General features: G+C 37.7%; 1 protein-coding gene across 1 annotated transcript in view; it reads right to left on the bottom strand.

Annotated features, from left to right (window-relative positions):
- Positions 1-4349: 4349 nt before the first annotated feature.
- Positions 4350-21038, bottom strand: part of CCNA1 (cyclin A1) — a 181336-nt gene continuing 164647 nt past the window's right edge. The window contains exons 5-11 of the mRNA XM_044668956.1: positions 11974-12226; positions 11664-11788; positions 10680-10903; positions 8866-9070; positions 7048-7161; positions 5599-5732; positions 4350-4401 (exon numbers count right to left, since the gene is read on the bottom strand). Of these exons, the coding sequence (XP_044524891.1) occupies positions 4350-4401; positions 5599-5732; positions 7048-7161; positions 8866-9070; positions 10680-10903; positions 11664-11788; positions 11974-12226 (1107 nt within the window). The remainder of the gene's footprint in view (positions 4402-5598; positions 5733-7047; positions 7162-8865; positions 9071-10679; positions 10904-11663; positions 11789-11973; positions 12227-21038) is intronic.

The following is a 21038-nucleotide window of genomic DNA, read 5'->3' on the forward strand; positions in this document are numbered from 1 at the left end:
GTCCTCATCCCCATTCTTTCATTTGTCTTTTGAGATAATCCTAATATGAAAGAACCTTATGTAAGCCCTCTGTCTAGTTAGATTCCCTCTGAAAGCGTGATTTTAAGTTCTGAAAGATTGCATAATAACTGGGCAGTTTTACTACATAATTTCTTGACATATGATGTCTAGACTTTCTTTTGTTCAAGGTTTTCAGGAATCTCATTTAATTTTTAAACTATCTTTTCTTGATCTATTTTCTAGGTCAGTTGTTTTTCCTGTTTCACTTTTTTCCTATTGTTTCAATCTTTTGACATTTTTTTTATTTTTCAGTGTCTTGTGGAGTTACTAGCTTCCATTTGATCAATTTTAATTTTTAAGGAGTTATGTTCTTCAGTAAGGTTTTGTGCTTCTTTTTTTTTAAACCCTTACCTTCCATCTTAGAATCAATATTGTGTATTGGTTCCAATCCAGAAGAGTGGTAAGGGTTACACAATGGGGGTTAAGTGACTTACCCAGGATCACACAACTGAGGCCAAATTTGAACCTCGGATCTCCCATCTCTAGGCCTGGTTCACAATCCACTGAGCCACCCAGGCCCCTTCTGTACTCTTTTATGAAGCTGTTAATTCTCGTTTCATAACTTTCTTGCATAGCTCTTTTTCTCATTTCTCCTCCACTTTTAAAGGGTTTTTCTGCTTTTTTTAATTCTGTTTTTAACTCCTCTAAGAATTCTTGTTGGATTTTTGTCCAATGTGAAATGTCTTTAGAACTTTGCTTATAAAGGTCATTCTCTTCTTTTATGATTGTCTTGAGTTGCTTGTCATTGAAGTAGCTCTTTATGATCAGGTTTCTTTTTTATTTGCTTATTCTTCCAATCTACTTCTTGGTTTTGGACTCTTTTAGTGTTGGGCACTGCTCACTTCTGGAGAGAGTGGATGCATGTCTTAATAGCTGTTTCTTTTTATGTTTTCCTGTTTTCACATCATGTTCTGATATTCTACAAATTTTGGGGGCTTCCAAGGTAGTATGATTTGAAGAAGTCTGTTCACTTTCTTCCTGGGATAAGCTCTCCAAGTTCCTGACCTGGGTTTGTGCCTATCGGTATCTATGTGTTCAAGTTTCTGTAGATTACTGCTAGACTCAATTACTATTAGTTTGCTAGAAAGTTCTGCAGTTTCAGAATGACTGAACTGTTTCACTCTCCTTTGATCTATTCTTGCCCTGATTATTCCAGTGCTCTTGGGCTCAGAATCATATAGATAAATTTCTAGAATTTGCAACTTATTCCCTTCATAGCTGGGCCTCTTGCTTCTTACCATGAGTGTACCTCTCTCTCCTGGAACCAAGACTCAGAACTGGGTAATGAGTGAACAGCACTTCCAACTTATTCCTGTTCTTAATGCTTTTTCTGGAGTCCCTAGGACAGTGTTGGTCGATCTTTTAGCAATCATGTGCCAAAACTACACCTTCAAGTCACACATGAGCCCCATCACATTACCACAGAGAGCAGAGGGAGGAAGTGCTTGCATTTGTCTGTAGGACAGAGGGATAGTGTATGCAAAAATGTCCTCAGGTGGGGTAAAAGGGGGGAATGGAGCAACCCTCTCCAGCACACTGAGGCATGGGTTTAACGTCTTTGTCAACATGGCCCTAGGATCTCTTTTGACCCTAGTGTTTCTAATATTGCTGTTTAGTCTCAGTCCCTAGGCTTGGCTTTAAAATGCTTCCCATAGCTATGGCCAGTACACTTCTGGCCAGTCCTTACTCCAGTGTCCACATATCTGTATCTTCCTGAACTGCCTTAGGCTAGAAAGATAACTCCCTATGACTGTTTCTTCTTGGCTTCCCCAATAAAAATTCAGCCTAGTACATTTCCTAGGTTGATATGGAAGAGGTCCATTGGATGAGCTGGGGAAAAAAATGTCATCTCTTTATCTTGACTCTACTTTCCATCATTGGGACTTAAAGGGCATTATGGGAAGAAACTTGGTTTAGCAAACACAGGTTAGGCCTTGAGATGGGAGTATTATGTAGCACAAAGAGCTCTGGGCTTGGCATTAGGAAGACAGGTTCAATCTTGCCTCAGACAACTAACTTGCTGTATGACCTTGAAGAAGTCAATTAACCTCAGTGATCCTCATTCATAAAGTCAAGACTCCAGCTCTAAATCTCTAATCAGTTAACAACTTGAGTTCCTGCCACATGTGTAGGCTGTGTGAGCATTGTCAAGTGATCCATCTTACTGCTTTAAACCTAATCTCTAAATTACCAATGAATTGACCAAGATTGATTCGTTGAAAGAACCAAGAGCTGGCAATGTCAACATTAAGTAATCCTAGGTTCAAAAATTCACATCAATCTTGTTCTTTATTATGTACTATGCTTTATTTTTAAAAATGGGAGGATTTACACTAGCAGGGAGTTTCCACACCAGGAGTAACTAACAACCTGAGAAAATCTCTGATATGGATTGCCCTTATCCAATCCCACCAAAAGGGTCATTAGAACAGGTTTAAAAGCAGAGGGAAGAGGGAAAAATAGCAGCTGCCAAAACTAATACTTGTAGCTTCCTTTATAAGTAAGCAGATTTTCCCCACAGATGTCATATTTTATTCTAGTAAGATAAGATATCATTTATATAGTGCTTTTTGTAATAAAGGAATAATAGAGCTATTGAAGGCTTATATTAGAGGAGCCTGGGTGGTACCAGCTGAGTCTACTAGGCAGGGAGACTACAACTCCTGTATAGGTTGATTTGGGTCAACCAGGGTTGTGTGAGCCTGGGCTGAGATGTTTCAGTCAGGCTCCCTGTTGTCTCTAAGCTCCCTTGAAGCCAGGAGTAAGAAGCCCCTCCCTGTGGGTGAGAAACTGAAACCAACAGGAAGTGAATCTAGTTCACTTCCTGAGCAAGATGGATGCCTGGTCTAGCCCCTCAAGAAACTAGTGATATTTATCTTCCTTCTTCCCAGTCCCTGGCCCTAATTGGTGATATAAATGAAACACTGAAGCTCTCTGAATAAGGCCAAGGGGTTTATTAAATGCAAGGGTAAGCTGAGAGAAGAGGGTTAAAGTTTGGGAAACTGTTGCTAAAGGTGAAGGCCAGTGCTAGCAGAGGGTCTCAGAAGGTAGGGTCAGGCTGAGGGAACCAGCCCTCAGCCAGGGATAAATTCCACTGCTCTAATGTAGAAAGGTCTAGCAGGTTAACAAATGAGGGTAATGGCTTGGTTTAGGGGTGTCCCTGCCTACCTAAGTAAACTAATTTCCCACGTTCTCTTCCCACCAAGTTCCCTCCTCCCAGGGCCCAAGGAGGAGATACAGGGGATAGCAGGATGACAGGGGAGGTCAAGGAAATCAGAACCCCACAGTTGGTAGTCCAGGGATATTTATAGTGCCAGCTCCAATGGTTTGGCAGTGAGACTAGGGACTGGCTGGGTCAATGTTCCGTCCCCCTAACTGCCAGGATTGCTTCTGGTGGTTTTGCAAATGCAAGAGATTCTTGCAGCAATCCTGCATTACATTTTATACCTATTCTTTTATGATCTGAGCACTGTAATTTAGATGCCATTTTACTCATTTTACAGATAAAGAAAATGAGGCTGAGTGAATTGCCCAAGGTCACATAACTAATGTCAGAGGTGGGATTTCTTGACTCCAAGTCCAGCACACCAGCTACTGTACCACTAAGCTACTCACCTATATAAGATTAGATCCTTCCAAATCTTATACCATTGTTTGTAAAACTTACCCTTTCTATGAATACTACAATTGTAAAGTAGGTAATGCTAATTTCATTTTTTTTTTTTGGGTTTCAAGCTCATGCTTAATATTTGATTACACCAAACCTGAAGTCTTTTAGGCTTAACTACTAGATCCCTAAGGTATACTAATACTACATTTCTCCCCTTACCTCCTGCTACATCTCATCAGAAGAGCTCGAGGGCTTGGTTTACAGTATCCCCTTCACATGTCTACTTGAGTTACTTGTCACTTTCATTCCTTCTCTGCTCTGTTCTCAGGGAAGGAAAAATGTTACCAGTGCAGACCTTCATCAGATCATTTGCTTCAAAGACCATTAGATGACTTCATAATTTTAAAAAAGTTCATTGCAGTACCAAAATTCTAACAAGTAAATAAATAGTAGTAAATAAATGAAGCTTGACACAATAACATCAGGCAAATTTTTTATTTAAAAAAATTGGTCTATATTACAAGCTACTTTAAAAGTCTCGACGACCTTAAATACATTTACATCTTTAAAAAGTGTCAGCTATGTTTAGCAACACTTGCTGACCTGACCTGCAGTGCCCTATAAAAATACAAAGATCAACGCTGTTGATCTGGAGATTAAGTGCTTTAGTTCTGGAATTTTATTTCAGAGGAAGAACTGCAGGTGGTTCCATAAGGGAGACATGCAGGTACCTGCAATGAGACCACAAAGCCAATTTGTAATCATGGGCTAAAGATTACAGTTCACAAAACTCATTTGGACAGTTGAAGCCAGAGAAGAACTATCTGTAGCAAGTACTGGCATGCTGAAGCTATATCTTGTCAGCTTGCAATAAGTTATAGATGTTCCTCTTCCTCCCCCCCCGCCACTACTATTCCTCTCCCCTCCTCTCTCACCAAAGACAAAAATAAAAAGAAAGGAAAAAGCGACCTGCAATCAGACTCCTCCCTCTAGATTTGCCCAGTACAACTTATCTTCAGCTCCACAGATGTTGCCTCATATACAGTTTGCCAAACTTCCCCAAATTCTCAAGTACTAGTACAGATGCTGGCTCAGAGATCAGTCACCCTGGGCTCTAGTTAACTCTAGTTATCCAGCCCCCTTTTGTGGCTAGTGACTACTGTCACTAGGTCTCACCCTCTTCCCTATTTTTTTCCTCTCCATTCTGGGACACAAGAGGCTGTTTCTAAGGCTTATTAACAAAGGAAAAGAACACATACAAATTCAAAAATACAATAGCATAAGGAAAATAGAAATACATAATAAATTTATACTTTTTTCTTAATTGAGTTACCCTAAACTTTCAGGTATTCTATAGTAAAACATTCCCTCAGGTCTGTCCTGTCCAGCTGAATTCTCCTTGGCCCTGGTGAACTCAGACTTTCCCTTCTGAACAGACCTTGGCCTAATTTGGGGGGTTGCCTACTTGTGCTATCTAAATCAAGATTGCTAGTTCATTATTCTAATCCCAGGTTCACTCTCAGCCAATCAGGGAGCCTCTTGATGGGATAGTAAGCTCATGGTGCTCCACCCAGCCTGGTGCCATCACTTTACAAGGCAGCTAACCACATTTCTCCCCACCAGGAGACAAACAAGGAACATAAAAACAGGCAAATAGAACAGAATCCATTCACCTCAAAATCAAAATCACAATTTAATTGGACATAGGTCATCCCCAAACATGTACACACAGAAAGACAATCCCATTTTCTATCTAGCTTTAGAGTTAAATGGGGCCCCTCCAGTCACATTTCCTTGGTTAAAAAAGTTTAATGTGTATGATACTGGCTACAGGGAGTCTGTGTTACTTCTAACTCTGACCCTGGTATGAAACACATCCAGCTTTTATTGAAAGTGATCCTAGACACAAGGAAGTTTTAGAAACTTACTTTGATGCCTTATACTTTTCCCTAATTGCTTGTTGAGGTCGATGGGGGATATCAAGGCATGCTCTGTGCAGCTCACTCAGGCAAGGCACAATTTCACTTAATGAATAGCCAGTGAAGGCAGCCAGGGTTTCTGGCTAATGAAGGAGGAAGAAAAAAGAAACAAACTTGCTTCATAATTTTAAAAAGAATATGAGAAATCTACAGATAACTCTGATGACTATGATAGGTTATAGCTATTATCTTTAAAATACAATCTTATAATGCTGGAATGAGGAAACTTTCCTAGGACTAAATTTTCTTGTATTTTCATGCTTGAAAAGGGAAGACAAATCCTCTCTATTAGCTTCTACTACTAAATGACTGGCTTGATGGAGGCATGTTTCCCAGAAGACGGAATACTTCATCAGTTAGAGGGCTCTTTGTCAAAAGCAAAGCACTTTAAAAAGTACCTGACTTGTAATAATATTTTTCACAAAAGAGTGAAAGATATGAGAGGAGTTATTATGCTCTGCATGATTCTGACCAGGAATTGAAACAAAAAGTAATTGGGAAGAGGTTTATGAAAGCTAGGCACTTTTACTGAGTTCACATGATGTGATCCAATCAGGTAACAATTCAGGGCATGAAAACCTCAGAGAAATTATTATTGAACCAGGAGCAAGAAAGTAGCTTTTGCAAGCAATAGACCAGCTTGGCATTAATCACTGTTCTAGAACAGATTACTACTACAAGTCATATATGAACACATAAGATAGTAAACCCTTAATAAATACTTTATCCATCTATGTGCGAGGCACTTAAGAAAAGGGAGCAGTGATAGCTATGAGCCAGCATAGATACACTGAAAGCAAAAGCATGCCAAACTAACTTTATTTCTTCTTTTCCCTTCCAGTCCTCTCCCCACCTCATCTTTATTTTGGCTGTGGTTTCTATGCCACAGCACTCAGATGAAGACTCTCTAGATCATGGAAGGAAGTCTGAGGTCCCTAACAGAGAAAGAAAGAAAGATGTTTGTATATACACACACAATATACATAAATGTGCATACATACTAACACATATATGTAGAAATACATATGTGTATAACCTATGTGCACATATACACATATATGTATACATACAAAAAGGCCAAGAGTGTTAAAGTGTCTAATTGGTCTTTAGACTGCATTAGGGCAGGGGTTATTAATTTGGGATCCTCAGATCACATCCGCTTCAGGCTCCATGGATATATTTCAGAGGCGGTTAGGGGTCTGTGAACTTGAATGGAGAAAAAAAAAAAGACTACATTTTTCTTTCAGTAAAATTTGTTTCCTTTGCAATCCTATATATTTTGTTTTAGACATTTAAAAACATTATTCTGAAAGGGGTCCATAGATTTTCTCAGAGTGCCAAAGGGGTCATGATACAATATAGGTTAAGAACCCCTAATCTACAATCATTATTTCTCACCCAGAAGTGTCGGTTCACAGTGTAGTTTGCCAGACAATAAGCAGCTGCAGCAATCAGAGAAGGAACATATTTCAAGAATGGATCAGCTTCAAGAAGGCTCAGTTCTGCAACATACTAAACACAGATTCCCATCAAATTGTTAAATGTTACTTAAATGAACAAATATGCAAGTGGTTTCTCATAGTGACATTTCTGCTGTTGGTACTAAGTTTTTGGCATCACCTATCAGTGGCCCAAGACTTGTAGAAAAGTCAAGCTAAGATGCGTTAATCTTATTGTAAGGACACTCAGCTATAGGTTCACCTGAAAATCACCCATGGCCCCTACCAACGCAACAATGGTTAAATTATTGGATAGATGAGAGGCTATGTGGGTCAGTATGAAGTCAAAATAGCTTACCACGCTGACATGGAAACAACATTGATAAAGATAAGCTGCAGTTATTTTTGGGAGTGGGGGGAATGTATCAATCCAGCTAAAACTATATAAATTGTAATAAAACTTCCTAAACCACAGACAGAAAATAAACTTGAATATAATATTAACTATTGTTCATCTACAGAAAACAAAACTTCATTTGAGATGTTTGGGACAACACTGTAAACAACAAGTAACTTGTAAGCTTTAAGTCTTTGCCATCTAAATTAAGATTAGATACACTTTCCTTAGCTCCTTTAAGAGAAAGTAAGCTCCTTGAGGACTCAGACTTTTTTTCCCTATATTTTCAATATTTTGTACGATCCTGGGCACAAGGAAAATGCTTGATAAATAGTCATCATTGTGATTACAACATTAGAATCAGAGATCTAGTTATTCTGATTCGGTTGACCAATTCTAAATTGCAAAGCAGGGGCAAAGGAGTTGGAAGGAAATAAGCATTTTTATAGTACCTACTCTATGCCAGGCACTGTGCTAAGTGCTTTGCAATTATTAGCTAATTTGATCCTCACAACAGTCCTGCAAGGTAGGTGCTATTATTAGCTTCATTTTACAGATGAAGAAATTGAGGCAGACAGAGGTTAAGTGACTTTCTCAGGCTAGTGAGTATCTGAGGCCAAATCTGAACTCGGGTCTTTTCAATTCTAGGCCCAATGTTCTGTCCATTGTGCCATCTAGCACTGCTTCATTATTGGAAATAGTCTATAACAGGATGAGATTAATCAAAACAAATGAAGCACACAGCTACTTCCTCGTGTCTAATGTGATCCTGCTTGATATTTCAATTTAAGATAATTTGTATCCAGTAAGTTAGTTCCTCCAAGCACAATGTGTTCCAAGTCTTGGTGCAGTTTTAAGTTAACATTCTATATATTACTTGTTTCAAGTTATACTAAAGTTTATGTTAACACAAAGAAAAGGCCTCTCTACTCTCTGGAAAAATTTGTTATTTAAAAAGTTAACCATGATATTGTTGTGGTTGTTGACTCATTTCAGTCATGTACAATTCTTCTTGACCCCATTTGGAGTTTTCTTGGCAAAAATACTGGAATGGTTTGTGATTTTCTTCTCCAGCTCATTTGATAGAAGAGGAATTAAGGCAGACAGGATTAAGTGACTTGCCCAATTTCACACAACTTTTCTGAGGCTAGATTTGAACTCAGAAGAAGAATCTTCCTGATTCCAAGCCCAATGCTCTGCAATGCACCACCAAGCTGCCCTTTTAACCATGATTAAAAAAAATATTTAGAGTGCAAATCCAAGCCTTGAGTCAAGGCCATGAAAAAGAAATGAGAAGCTCTGAGGGAAAAATGAGATGCCTGAAAAAAATAAAATAATTGCTTATCATTTCCTTGGTCTTTCAGAAGTTGCTGAGCATACCTTGGCCAGGTTCTCAGTTCTAAGACAGACTCCTTGTTTCTGTAAGTACTGAAGAAGAAACTGGTTGGTAGTTGGCACCGTCAGGTCAAAAGCTAGTACTTTCAGGAGCAGGTGTTCCATTCTTAATAGCTGTCTTTTTGTGTAAGTGTCATCAGTTATGTAGACAAATTCATCAACCTCTGGTGGATAAATCTCCTCATATTTCCTGAAAAAAACAAAGAGTTTCACAAAGATCACAAATATTTTAGAAATAAAATGTGTTTTACTCCCCTGATGTATAATTTCCAATATGTCCAAATTTTCACAATTTAGCAATAAGCCTTACCAACAAGATCCCTAAGAGTCTGTGAACTCCTTTAGGTAGGAGCTATATTTATCTTTTTTATTTCACCTTCAGTCTAGCCCAACATCCTTGTTCACAGAAGGCATTTCAGTATTCTATTTTCTTTATATTTTACCTACACGCCCACTTGAATGGCACAGAATAGAGATGGAGATATTTTCATGCTAAAAAGTTTGACATTGTAAAGAAATGCTTAGGTGAGCTAAGCAGCCCCTTTTCTGAATCTTGGGTTTTAGTTCTCAACAAGCCCCAGACAATTTCTGGCTGACACAGATACAACCTCATTATGATTAACTCCCTGAAACACTCAAAAAAATTTTTGTTGTTGTTATAGGAAAATTATGATTAATTCAACCAGCCCTTTACCAGTGTCCTATGTGCTGGGACTACAAAAACAAATGAACTTACATTCCCAAGGACAAGAGAGCTAGAAGATTTGATAGCCAGATTTTTTGTAATTAATGAGCAAAAGTAATTTGGACATAGCAAGAGAAAGATTATATATATATGTACTGATATGCCTAAATCCTTTATTCTATTTGACAGGCCTTTGTGATGCTGTTTGGGGGAATTTAATTGTCTTCCAGGCTTATAATAATAATGTAGAACATTATTTAGTATTTTATAGTTTACAAAGCATTTCTTTCACATAAGTTCTATAAGATAGGCAGGAGAAATGTATTCCTATTTAAGAGATGAATAATGAAGAGTTCAGAGGTTAAGCACTTCATAGCTATATATAAAGTCAAGTTAAGGGCTTTCTCTATGTCCTCCAAGTCAATACAAAATCACTTATTTCCAACAAACACTATAATAGTGTGGCAAGATACTGTTGGTTTGTTGTTTTTTTTTGTTTTGTTTTGTTTTTTTACCCTTACCTTTTGTCTTAGAATCAATACTGTGTATTGGTTTCAAGGCAGAAGAGTCATAAAGGTTAGGCAATGGAGGTTAAGTGACTTGCCCAGGGTCACACAGCTAGGAGTATCTGAGACCAGATTTGAACCCAGGACCTCCCATCTCTAGGCCTAGTTCTCGATCCACTGAGCCACCAGCTGCCCTCTGTCATTAGGTTTTTGAAGGAGAGCACAGGAATTATAATAAAATGTCCTAAAGGGGAATTTCAGTTTCGTGCTTAACTTGACCTATACATAACTATGAAGTGTTTAACCTCTGAACCCTTCAAATAATTAAGCTGCTGTTACTATGACCCATACACTCAGACATCATAAAACTAGAGTTAGCATCAATAAAATTATGTGCGCATTTTCATTGTAAACCAACAGCAGCTTTGTTTAGGTAAAAAGTATATTAAGTTAGGGTGCTATTTTAAAAACCAACCAACCAATCTAATCCTAAAAAAGAGGACCTTTTCCTGCAGAAGGCGGGAACATGCTTTTAGTCACCGAGAACAACATAAGGATGTTAATACTCTAAGAGTGTCACTGTCACGCAAGTCAGAGAGAATACTTACGAAGCCAACAGAATGGCTGCTGTTCCTACAAGCTGCAATTTCCCTCTGAGAACAGACATGCACGAAAGAAACCTGTCCAAGAAATTGACAGCCAGGTACAGAGTTTCAGCTCGAAGTTTGTATTCTTCCCCAACCTCTACCAGCCAATCCACTAAAATGGTACGCATTCCTTCTGTGATATCAGGCTGCTTCCGCATGTAGTGGGCCTTTGGTCTGTATTTCATCTGTTTTTTGATAGAGTTTTGATATTAATTCAGCATGTGCTAGATGAGAGAAGGCATAAGACCACAACGAAGGAGCTGTGGGTTGTTTAGTTTAGAACAAAAACAAAGAACCTGAAATGGGTTAAGAAGGCAAAAAGATTAAGAATTAGGCTTGCTCTGTCTCTAATCACACAACTAAAAAAAAATCCTCACTGTGTTAAGTTGGAGTATGAGAGAGGAGGGGCACATGGAATGGAGTTATCAAGACCATTCCTACTCTGTGCTGTAACAGAATTAAAAAGGAAGTAGGAAAGTGACTGATCACAGGGCTGTTTCCTACAGCATATGTCAAGCCTTTTGGTTTTATTGGTGTGGGAACTCCCTCCACCAGCACAGAACTCAATTGTTCTCTCATTTTGGAGTTAAGTCTTAAGAGCTGACTATGGCTCAGTACGATTAAGTGCTTGTCAATGGTCACACAGCTAGTAACAATTAGCCATGAGATTCAAACCCAGGTCTTTCTGTCTCTGTGGCTAGGTGTTACACTATATGTGAAATGCTTTACTGAAGTTTCATACTTCAAATGAAATAGCTCCAGGTCCAAGTCAAGAACCCCTCCTCATCCCATCCACCATTCTCATGGATACCATCATCCTGTAACTACTAATGCAACCAAAGACTAATTGCTAGCAAACTACTGGTAGCCATAACCAACTACTGACAATTATTTCAACATCAAGGATCTGGGGTTGCTGAGAAAAAGAAAAGAAGTGCAACTCACTTCAGCTTCTCTAAGGTATTGATGAATTTCTTCAGCATATTCAGTCACATTTATTACATCTGTACCAATATCTAAATGATCCTCAAACTGTGATTGCAGAGATGTATCCACCAACATAGGAGAAACTGCACGGGTTCAAAATTCAGTCAGATAAGTCATTAAGAAAATGGTAGTCTCTACCAATCCTCCCCAGTTAGATGTCATAAGAGAGCCATTTCTTCTTCATACTTGACATAACTAGATTGAGAACTTAAAATGTCAAAAACATCATTAAAACAGGACATCATGAACTAGAGATAAGGCAAGTTACCTGTGCTAAAATCCAACAGGAAGTGGAGGTCCGATTTCAGGGTGCTGGTGTCCACTTCATATACATCTTCATATGCAATCTCTTCTCTAACAGTGCAGCTACAACTACATCTCTCCCCATGCTCTGGCTCATCTACATAAATATCAAAACCTTGTTTGGCTGGCACATGGACCATACAGTTAGAAATTAGTTTCTTTCCAGCAGGAGGGAAGACATTTTCTGATCCAGAGAAGCACCTGATGGTTGTGATTCCCTAAGACAAACAAAAGAGTTACCTTCTTTTAAGGTAAGAAACAAACCAGTGAAAGCTACCTTGGTAGGGGATATCATAAAGATGGCACTTCTGTGTTTTGCCTTTAAATTAAATGAGGGGATTGTTGTTCAGGTAAGGCTGCCTCAAAAACTAAAATAAAATGGATAAAGAAGGACAGAGTCAGTGAAAGAACTATTTCTGGAAAGTTTCATTCAGAGAATGAAGCTTTCCATGCTTCTTAAATAGTACAAAAGCTAAGTGATACCTAGGGATCTGGGTGTACAGAAGTTCACACTATGTTCCCTGCTCCTAAAGTCAGGAAAATTGAGACTTAGAAAGAGATAATAAAAGAAAAGGAGAAAAAAAAATCACTAGGTCTCTTCCCTACCTTGTTCTACACCCTTCTCTAAGTGACTCAGCAGTAAAGTACTTCATAGGGTCAAACAAACCCCTTTCATTGGAGGGGGGGAAGACAACACAGGACAGATTTCCAGGAGACTCTGCAAATTAATAGATAACAAACAGCTTTCCTCAAGGATGATTGAAACAATTCCATGCGTCATTTTCCTCACGGACACCATCCTCAATGTGTTTGTTGTTCTTTAACCTTAAGTGAGTGATCTAAAAATAAACTAAACAGAATCCAATGAAGAAGGCAAAATATCTTTTACCTGTCCCTAAGCTTTCCATTTTTTGAATGGGAAAATACAGAAGTAAACACTAAACAGTCACCAATGAGGGCCAAATATTTAGGTACATTCTGGCCAATTCCATCATTACCACATATCAATATTCTGTTTCAATGCATTGCAAGAAATGAGTGGTCAGAAGAGTTTTTAAATTGGCATTTTTCCACATAGCAACCTCTCATATAAGTGGAATTATTGAATATTTAAGCCTCAGTAAACATGGGCTTTGGCCCATTTTTTTAATCCATCTAAGCACCATTGAAAGAAAAGTCTATCACTAATACATTGTAGTGAAGAGAACAGAGATCTTGAATTCAAAATGTCCCAGTCTGTATGTGGTCTCTAACACCAGCTCTATAGTAAGGGGCATGTCAGTCCCAATAGAATATAAGCTTCTTGAGAGCAAGATCTGTTTCATTCTTGGCTTTGTACTCCAAGCACAGGACCTTGAACATAGTAATAAGTACTCTTAAAAGTTGAAAATTTTAGCACTTAAAAGTTTAGGCAACTACTCTTTAGCCTTCCCTTATTCAAAGGGGTAAAAGGCTTTAAGGAAAAATCACTGGACACCTCCACTGTAGTCTGACCAGGAGACTAATAAAGAACACAAAGTAAGTTCTAACCACAGAGCAGTGATGGCAAACTTATGGCACAGGTGCCAAAGATGGCATACAGAGAGCTCTCTGTGGGCACTCGGCCACTCTCCTTCCCCCTTCCTCCTCCCCAAGGTTCATTACAAGAAAGGCAGAGGGACTTGGGAGAACTGCTCCCTTCCCCCACTCCACCGTACCTGACAACATTTTTTCATATCATCCACCCCTCTGCCCAGCAGTGCAATGGGAGTTCACAGGGGATAAAGTGGGTGGCTCACAGGCAGTAGAGATATAGGGGAGCAGAGTGATTGGTCCACTCCCCTCCCCCTGTTTACTTGCACTGAGGACATTTCCCATATGTCTTGCCCCTCTGCCCAGCAGTCCAATGGGAGGACTTTCTCCCTCCCCTGTATGAGATAAGCGAGAGGGAACAGCAACTTGGTCTCTGAGGGGGGCACGGCACTCAGTCTGGGGGAGGGGTGAGGTCCAGCACTCCATATCTAAAAAGGTTCACCAACACTGCTATAGAGTATTAAATTAATATGTGCCCCCACACACAGGACAATTACTGTACAGTGACTCCAAGGAGTGATGAAGCTATACATCTTAACCTACAACCAGTTTCATTGCTTAATAATGTTTATCAAACAGGAAGGGTGGTTTAAATTGGTAAAAGGTAGGAAAGAGGGGAAAACTACCTACTTTTATCTCCAAGAACCAGATACAATAAAGAGTAGCAGCTACCACATGGGAAGAATAGCAAAAGAGAGGAAAAATTAAATTATTCACAGTTAACATCTAAGAAGAGAACTAATAAAAAAAGTTTCACACAAATGCTTGAAGTATGAATAATAAGCAAGGAAAACCAGAAATCCTAACAGAGCAAGAAGACAAATTCCACTTCACAGTTTTCACCAAGACGTGGTAGAATTGTATTCATGCTTGGAAAGAGAATGAAAGGGGATAACATTCAGAAGACATAGATTAGTTAAAAAATGTAGTATTATTAAGACAGTGACTCATTTCAAGGATTATAAGAACTAAGAAAAAGGAAGGTACCAGGAAGAATTTTTGAGTGAAGATGAATGGGGCAGGAACAGAATTCTAAAATAAGAGTACATAAATGAATATACAACGGCTTTTATGAAAATTATCAGGGGGCTTGGTGCATTGTAACATCAATGAGTCAATAATGACAGCCAAGATGATATGACAGCTGAGAAAATAAAGAAAACTTAGGGTAAAGTGAGAAGGATAATGTCCAGGATAAAGAAGGAAATATCCCTGCTATATTCTGCCCTCAGACCACATCTGCAAGTACTGGGCTCAGTTATTAGCATCATATTTTAGGTCACTGATAAGTTAGAGAGCAAACAAAGAGGACAATGTGAACTAAAAAACCTAGCATTTGTGTTATATGAGGTTTAGTCATAGGAACATGTTGTTCAATCAATAGCCCTTTATTAAGGGCCTATTACATATCAGGCATTGTGCTGGGCACTGAGTAAACAAAAGTAGACCAGCCTCTGATCTAAAGGAGCTTGCCTTCTAACAGAAAACAACACGTACATTTACAAATACAAAGTAATGAGTTGGGGTGAAGAGACAGGAAAGGCAGAGCTCAGAAGATAGAAGTAGTACTGTAGAAGGTAGCACTTGAGCTGAATCTTGGGGAAAAAAAAACACAACAAAAACCAAGAGGAATTCCAAAAGGTAAAAGGGAGGAGGCAAAGTATTCTAGGCATGGAAACAAAGCAAATACAAAACTTAGCTACTGAATGTCTTATGTGACATTCAGTGAGGAACAGCAAAAAGTCCAGATTGGGTGGAGTAGAAGAGAGTAATATGTAATGACAACTGGAAAAGTAGGCTAAAGCTAGTTTGTGCAGAGCTTTAAATGTCAAAGACAAGTTTGTTTTTGGTCCTAGAAGTAATTGGGAACCTTTTACTAAATACAGGAGGTTACATGGTCACCCCTTTAGAAAAGTCACCAGCAAAGATTCAGGGGGACATGATAACCTGCCTTCATGTTTATAGAGGAGAGGCAGAACATAAAGGTCTTAGCATTCTAATTAGTTTAGACTTTGAAAAGACCAACTAGGTAGAAACTTTAGTAGTGGTATAAAAAAGGGAAGCAGCCAAAACTAGCATTTATATAGTGTTTAAAGTTTGAAAAGCATTTTACAAATATTTTACTTTTTTAAATTTATTTTTATTACTTTATTTTACAAAATCTCATTTGGGCCTCACAACAACCCTAAGAATTAAGCAACTGAGACCACATTTTAACTTGTCTTCCTGACTCCAGGTCCAGCTCTCCATCTGTCATATAGCAGCCTTAGGTTTGATGTAAGAAAACTATAAACTCAACAAGATTGCCTACTTTCCAAAGACAAGCCTGGCAAAAGGCAAAAAGACTCCTAACTAGTAGACAGGATATGGCAACGTATGACATAAAGAAAAGCAGAAAAAGTTTCATGGGGCCCCTTTCCATTTGTTCAACAAAGGGTAGTAGTATGGCAGAAAAGGTGATGAATACTAAGCATCCAGCTTTTAGGCTGGTCATCAACATTAATTTAGCTGTTAAAACATTCAATGTGAGACTTTCCATGAGCTGAGCTATATTAATCTTGATGTCTACATAAAAAACCCTGAAGACACAATAGGGATGTAGTAGCTAAATGGAAAGAAAGCTCAAAGGTTCTCCTTAGAAGGAGAAATAAGAGGTATTTGGTAGAGTTGCATTTATGGTCATCTAAAAGCTTGAAACATAACTTCATGTGACATTTGGCCCTCTCTTATTGCTGTACTTATAATAACTATTTGCAAGAAGAAAACCATAAAAATTACAACATCCATAGTATTGAATAAAACAGAGCAATAGAAAAACTCTATACCAAGAACTCATTTAGACTCTCCAAATTAAGATATAATTTGATACTCAGTGACAACTTCTATGCAAAAGGAGGCAGAGGTAAGAACAAAAACAAAAATCTGCTAGAAAAGATATTTCAGAGTGTGGAATGAAAGAGGACCAAGAATTATAAATCACATGAAGTCTCATCTCTACATCAATAACATTTTGAGAGAAAGAACTGGAAGATAACAAGGGAATTATTACGTAAAAATGAAACCTACTGAATTTTAAATAGTAAGCAATTCATTACTTGCATGGTTAGTAGTTAAATGAATAAAAATGAGGAAAAGATATAGTACACAATTAAAAACCACCCAAACTTGACCTATTTAAATGAATTATTGAAGAAAAATTAAAAGAAATAAAGAAAAAGACACTGATGTCAATATTTCCATTTCACATATAGGTTTAACTGATGCAAATGACTACAATAATAGTCAAAGTCCATCTTATCCAGCAAACACTTAATCTACTTTCCAAGAAGACATTATATCCAATGACAAAACTAGTGTAGAATAAAAAATCTGTTTATAAAATCTTAAAAACAAGATTAGTGTAATTCTATAAGCAGTATTGTCTCATAAGAAACAGCAGGTGGGGGGTAGTTTAGCAGGAGCCCAAAAGTCAATTTTTTTCAGGCTCTGTTACAGGAGCGCACTCTGCGAGCACTGTACGGCTCTCAGGAAATTACATTTTAAAAAATGTGGCGTTTATGGCTCTCAAGGCCAAAAAGGTTGCCGACCCCTGCTATGAGAAATTCACCCCCCAAAAAAAGTCATGCTACCCCAAGAGATGCTAAAAATGAAGCCATAAAGGAGAGAGAAAAATTAGGAAAAAACTCTATTAATTTCCTTTTTAAAAATTCTTTCTACTACCAATGACAGTGAAGCCTGTATATTTGGATGTTAACATAATCCTGAAAGTACTTAAGAGGAAGAAAGAGCACTGAAAACAATAAAGATCAGAAAAACAGATGGATTAGACTAAGTAAATTAGAGAGTAAAGGTCTATTTTGGAGATGATAATGTTTTAAGATTGTTAAGAAATAAATTCAAGATATCTCAAGGAAAAGATTCTAGAAGTGTGAGAAAAAAACCTCATTAGCACCCATACTACTGGTAATAGAATATTTATAACTACCTATTTTTACCAAGAAGAATCTACATATGCATCAAGGCCATCCTTGGAAGGTATTAGGAACAGGCTAGATTTCACAACATTACTCCACATTTTCACTATCACATAATTGATTGGAAGACAGACCAAAATGCCCTATGAAAGTCTTAACTATCAAAAAAAAAAAACTTTCTTCCAACAAGGTTTTTCCATGCAAGCAAAACAAACAAACAAACAAACATGCAAGATTCCTTGAAATGCATGAGTAATTTTGTTCAAAAGTGAGGCATAAAAAATAGAAGCCATCAACACAGAGGAGTATGAGGAATTCCTTAGAGCTGTTGAAATTCTCCAAATGCTCCTCTTTAAAGATGACATTTTATTATTTCTGTAAAGACCTACAACACTGCAGAATCTGGTGGATGAGATTTGTAACCACTTACGTGTTTGATCTAACTATCCATATAAGAAAAACCAAGTGAATGAAGAATGTCTTATCTTCCATTTGGATGGATGCCCATCATCACTAACACTCATCTAAAAGTAATTATATCTTGCTTTGATAGCTAAATGCAAAATTAATTGGGCCCGGAATAAACAGAAAAGACAAGGGCCAATATATTAATTCTGAGAACTGACAAATTTGTAAAATTCTTTCCCACACTTCTTCCTGAAAAAGGATACATCTTTTTTAATAACAATATTCTGCTACGAACACAACTACAAAACACTTTCCACACAATTAAAACTAAATCTAAACAATTGGAAAAACATTAATTGCTCATAGGTAGGATGAGCTAACATAATAAAAATGACAATCCTACCCAAACTAATTTACTTATTTGGTGCCATACCTATCAAACTACCAAAAAACTTTTTTACTTAATTAGAAAAAATTATAACAAAGTTCATTTGGAAGAACAAAAGATCGAGAATACCAAGGGAAATAATGAAAAAAATGTGAAGGATGGGGGCCTAACCAGTACCAGATCTTAAACTATACTATAAAGCAGTGGTCATCAAAACAGTATGGTACTAAGAGACAGAAGGGAGGATCAGTGGAATAGACTTGGGGAAAAATGTCCTCAGCAAGATAGTGTACAATAAACCCAAAGATCCCAGCTTTTGGGACAAAAACCCACTATTTGACAAAAATTAATGGGAAAAGTGGAAAACAGTATGGGAGAGATTAGGTTTAAATCAATATCTCACACCCTACATCAAGATAAATTCGGAATGGGTGAGTGGCTTAGATATAAAAAAGGAAATTATAAGTAAATTAGGTGAACATAGAATAGTTTACCTTTCAGATCTATGGGAAAGGAAAGAATTTAAGACCAAGCAAGAGATACAGAATATTATAAAACATAAAATGAATAATTCTGATTATATTAAATTAAAAAGGTTTTGTACAAACAAAACCAATGCTACCAAAATTAGAAGGGAAGCAACAAATTGGGGGAAAGTCTTTATAACAAAAACCTTTGACGAAGGTCTAATTTCTCAAATTAATAAGGAGCTAAATCAATTGTACAAAAAATCAAGCGATTCCCCAATTAATAAATGGCAAGGGACATGAATAGGCAGTTTTCAGATAAAGAAATCAAAACTATCAATAAGCACATGAAAGAGGGTTTTAAATTTCTTATAATTAGAGAAATACAAATCAAAACAACTCTGAGGTACCACCTCACATCGAGCAGACTGGCTAATATGACAGCAAAGGAAAGTTGTAAATGTTGGAGGGGATGTGGCAAAATTGGGACATTAACGCATTGCTGGTGGAATTGTGAATTGATCCAACCATTCTGGAAGGCAATTTGGAACTATTCCCAAAGGGCTTAAAAAGACTGACTGCCTTTGATCCAGTCATACCACTGCTGGGTTTATACTCCAAAGAGATAATAAGGAAAAAGACATGTACAGAAATATTTATAGCTGTGCTCTTTGTGTTGGCAAAAAATTGGAAAACAATGGAATGCCCTTCAATTGGGGAATGGCTAAACAAATTGTGGTATCTGTTGGTGATGGAATATTACTGTGCTCAAAGGAATAATGAACTGAATGAATTCCATATGAACTGGAAAGACCTCCAGGAATTGATGCAGAGTGAAAGGAGCAGAACCAGAACATTATACACAGAGACGGATACTCTGTGGCACAACTGAATGTAATGGATTTCTCTACCAGCAGCAATGCAATGATCCAGGCCAATTCTGAGGGACTTATGAGAAAGAATGCTATCCACATCAGAGAAAGAACTGTGGGAGTAGAAATACAGAAGAAAAACAACCGCGTGAACACACGGGTTGATGGGGATATGATTGGGGATATAGACTCTAAATAATCACCCTTATGCAAATATTAGTATTATAGAACTAGGTCTGGATCAATGACACATGTAAAACCAGTGGAATTGCTCATTGGCTATGGGAGGCTGGTGGGAGGAGGGGAAAGAAAGAACATAAATCATGTAACCATGGAAAAATATTCTAAATTAATTAATTAAATAAACAATTTTGAATAGAGCTGAAATAAAATAAATTATAAAAGTCAAAAAGAAAACTAAAAAAATAAAGCAATATTCTGCTGTTGATGTATATGTTTGTGTATCATTGGCCACTACAAGGACTCTAAACATTATTCAAAAGGTTTTAAGAAAACACACAATAGGCGAGAATAGGATGCTACATAAGGGAATCTGGTGTGGGAGAGAAGAAATACTAAGAATATCATTAAAGAAATTTATAAACAAAAAATTAGGATAGTCACATGGTAATATAATGATAAAATAGATGGCTCATCTGCTCCACTGGTATTCCTGTGATATTGAATGAGGATCCCTCCTAGGCTCTTAGTACTTTGGGTGACCCCTTATGACAAATTTATAAAAGGGCATAAATATGAGTTTGACCCTCCGTGGTATCATGGTTATGTTTGGGACAGGCACATTTGGGTGGCCATCTGCAAGGATGATGATATTAATTAACCCACAACAATATTAATGACTAGAAGAAAGCAAAAGCAAAAAAAAAAGCCTAGACAATTGAATGCTACCTAAGAAGTGGAGTCCACTGCACCTCAGGAACTTGTGTATTGTCTTTCCCTAGCTAGATGACTTCAGGTATGCTGTGGTTCACATCACATCTCAAGGATGTGATGTGATCTCAGGTCAAGAAGTCCTAACACAATCCATTCCAGAAAACCCACTCAGAGAGGGAATATGTTTAAAAGTGAAAGTGATATGGATAAAGGCATTCATAAAACTTAATAGAGGAGGTGCCCCAGAAGTGGAAAACATGTATCCTAAAAATCCTTATATTATAGGCTGTTAAGAAAAACAATTTTATTGCTAACAAAAGTCTAGGACATGTGATTAGAGCAGCACTGCAGGAAGGACAAGTTCTGGGTTCAATTATCCCTTCTGATACTCACTGCCTCTGTAAGACTCTGATCAAGACATTCAACCTCCATGTGCATCAGAAAATTCCCCAGAA

This window comes from Gracilinanus agilis, chromosome 3 (genome assembly GCF_016433145.1).
Source record: "Gracilinanus agilis isolate LMUSP501 chromosome 3, AgileGrace, whole genome shotgun sequence".
Taxonomy (NCBI): domain Eukaryota; kingdom Metazoa; phylum Chordata; class Mammalia; order Didelphimorphia; family Didelphidae; genus Gracilinanus; species Gracilinanus agilis.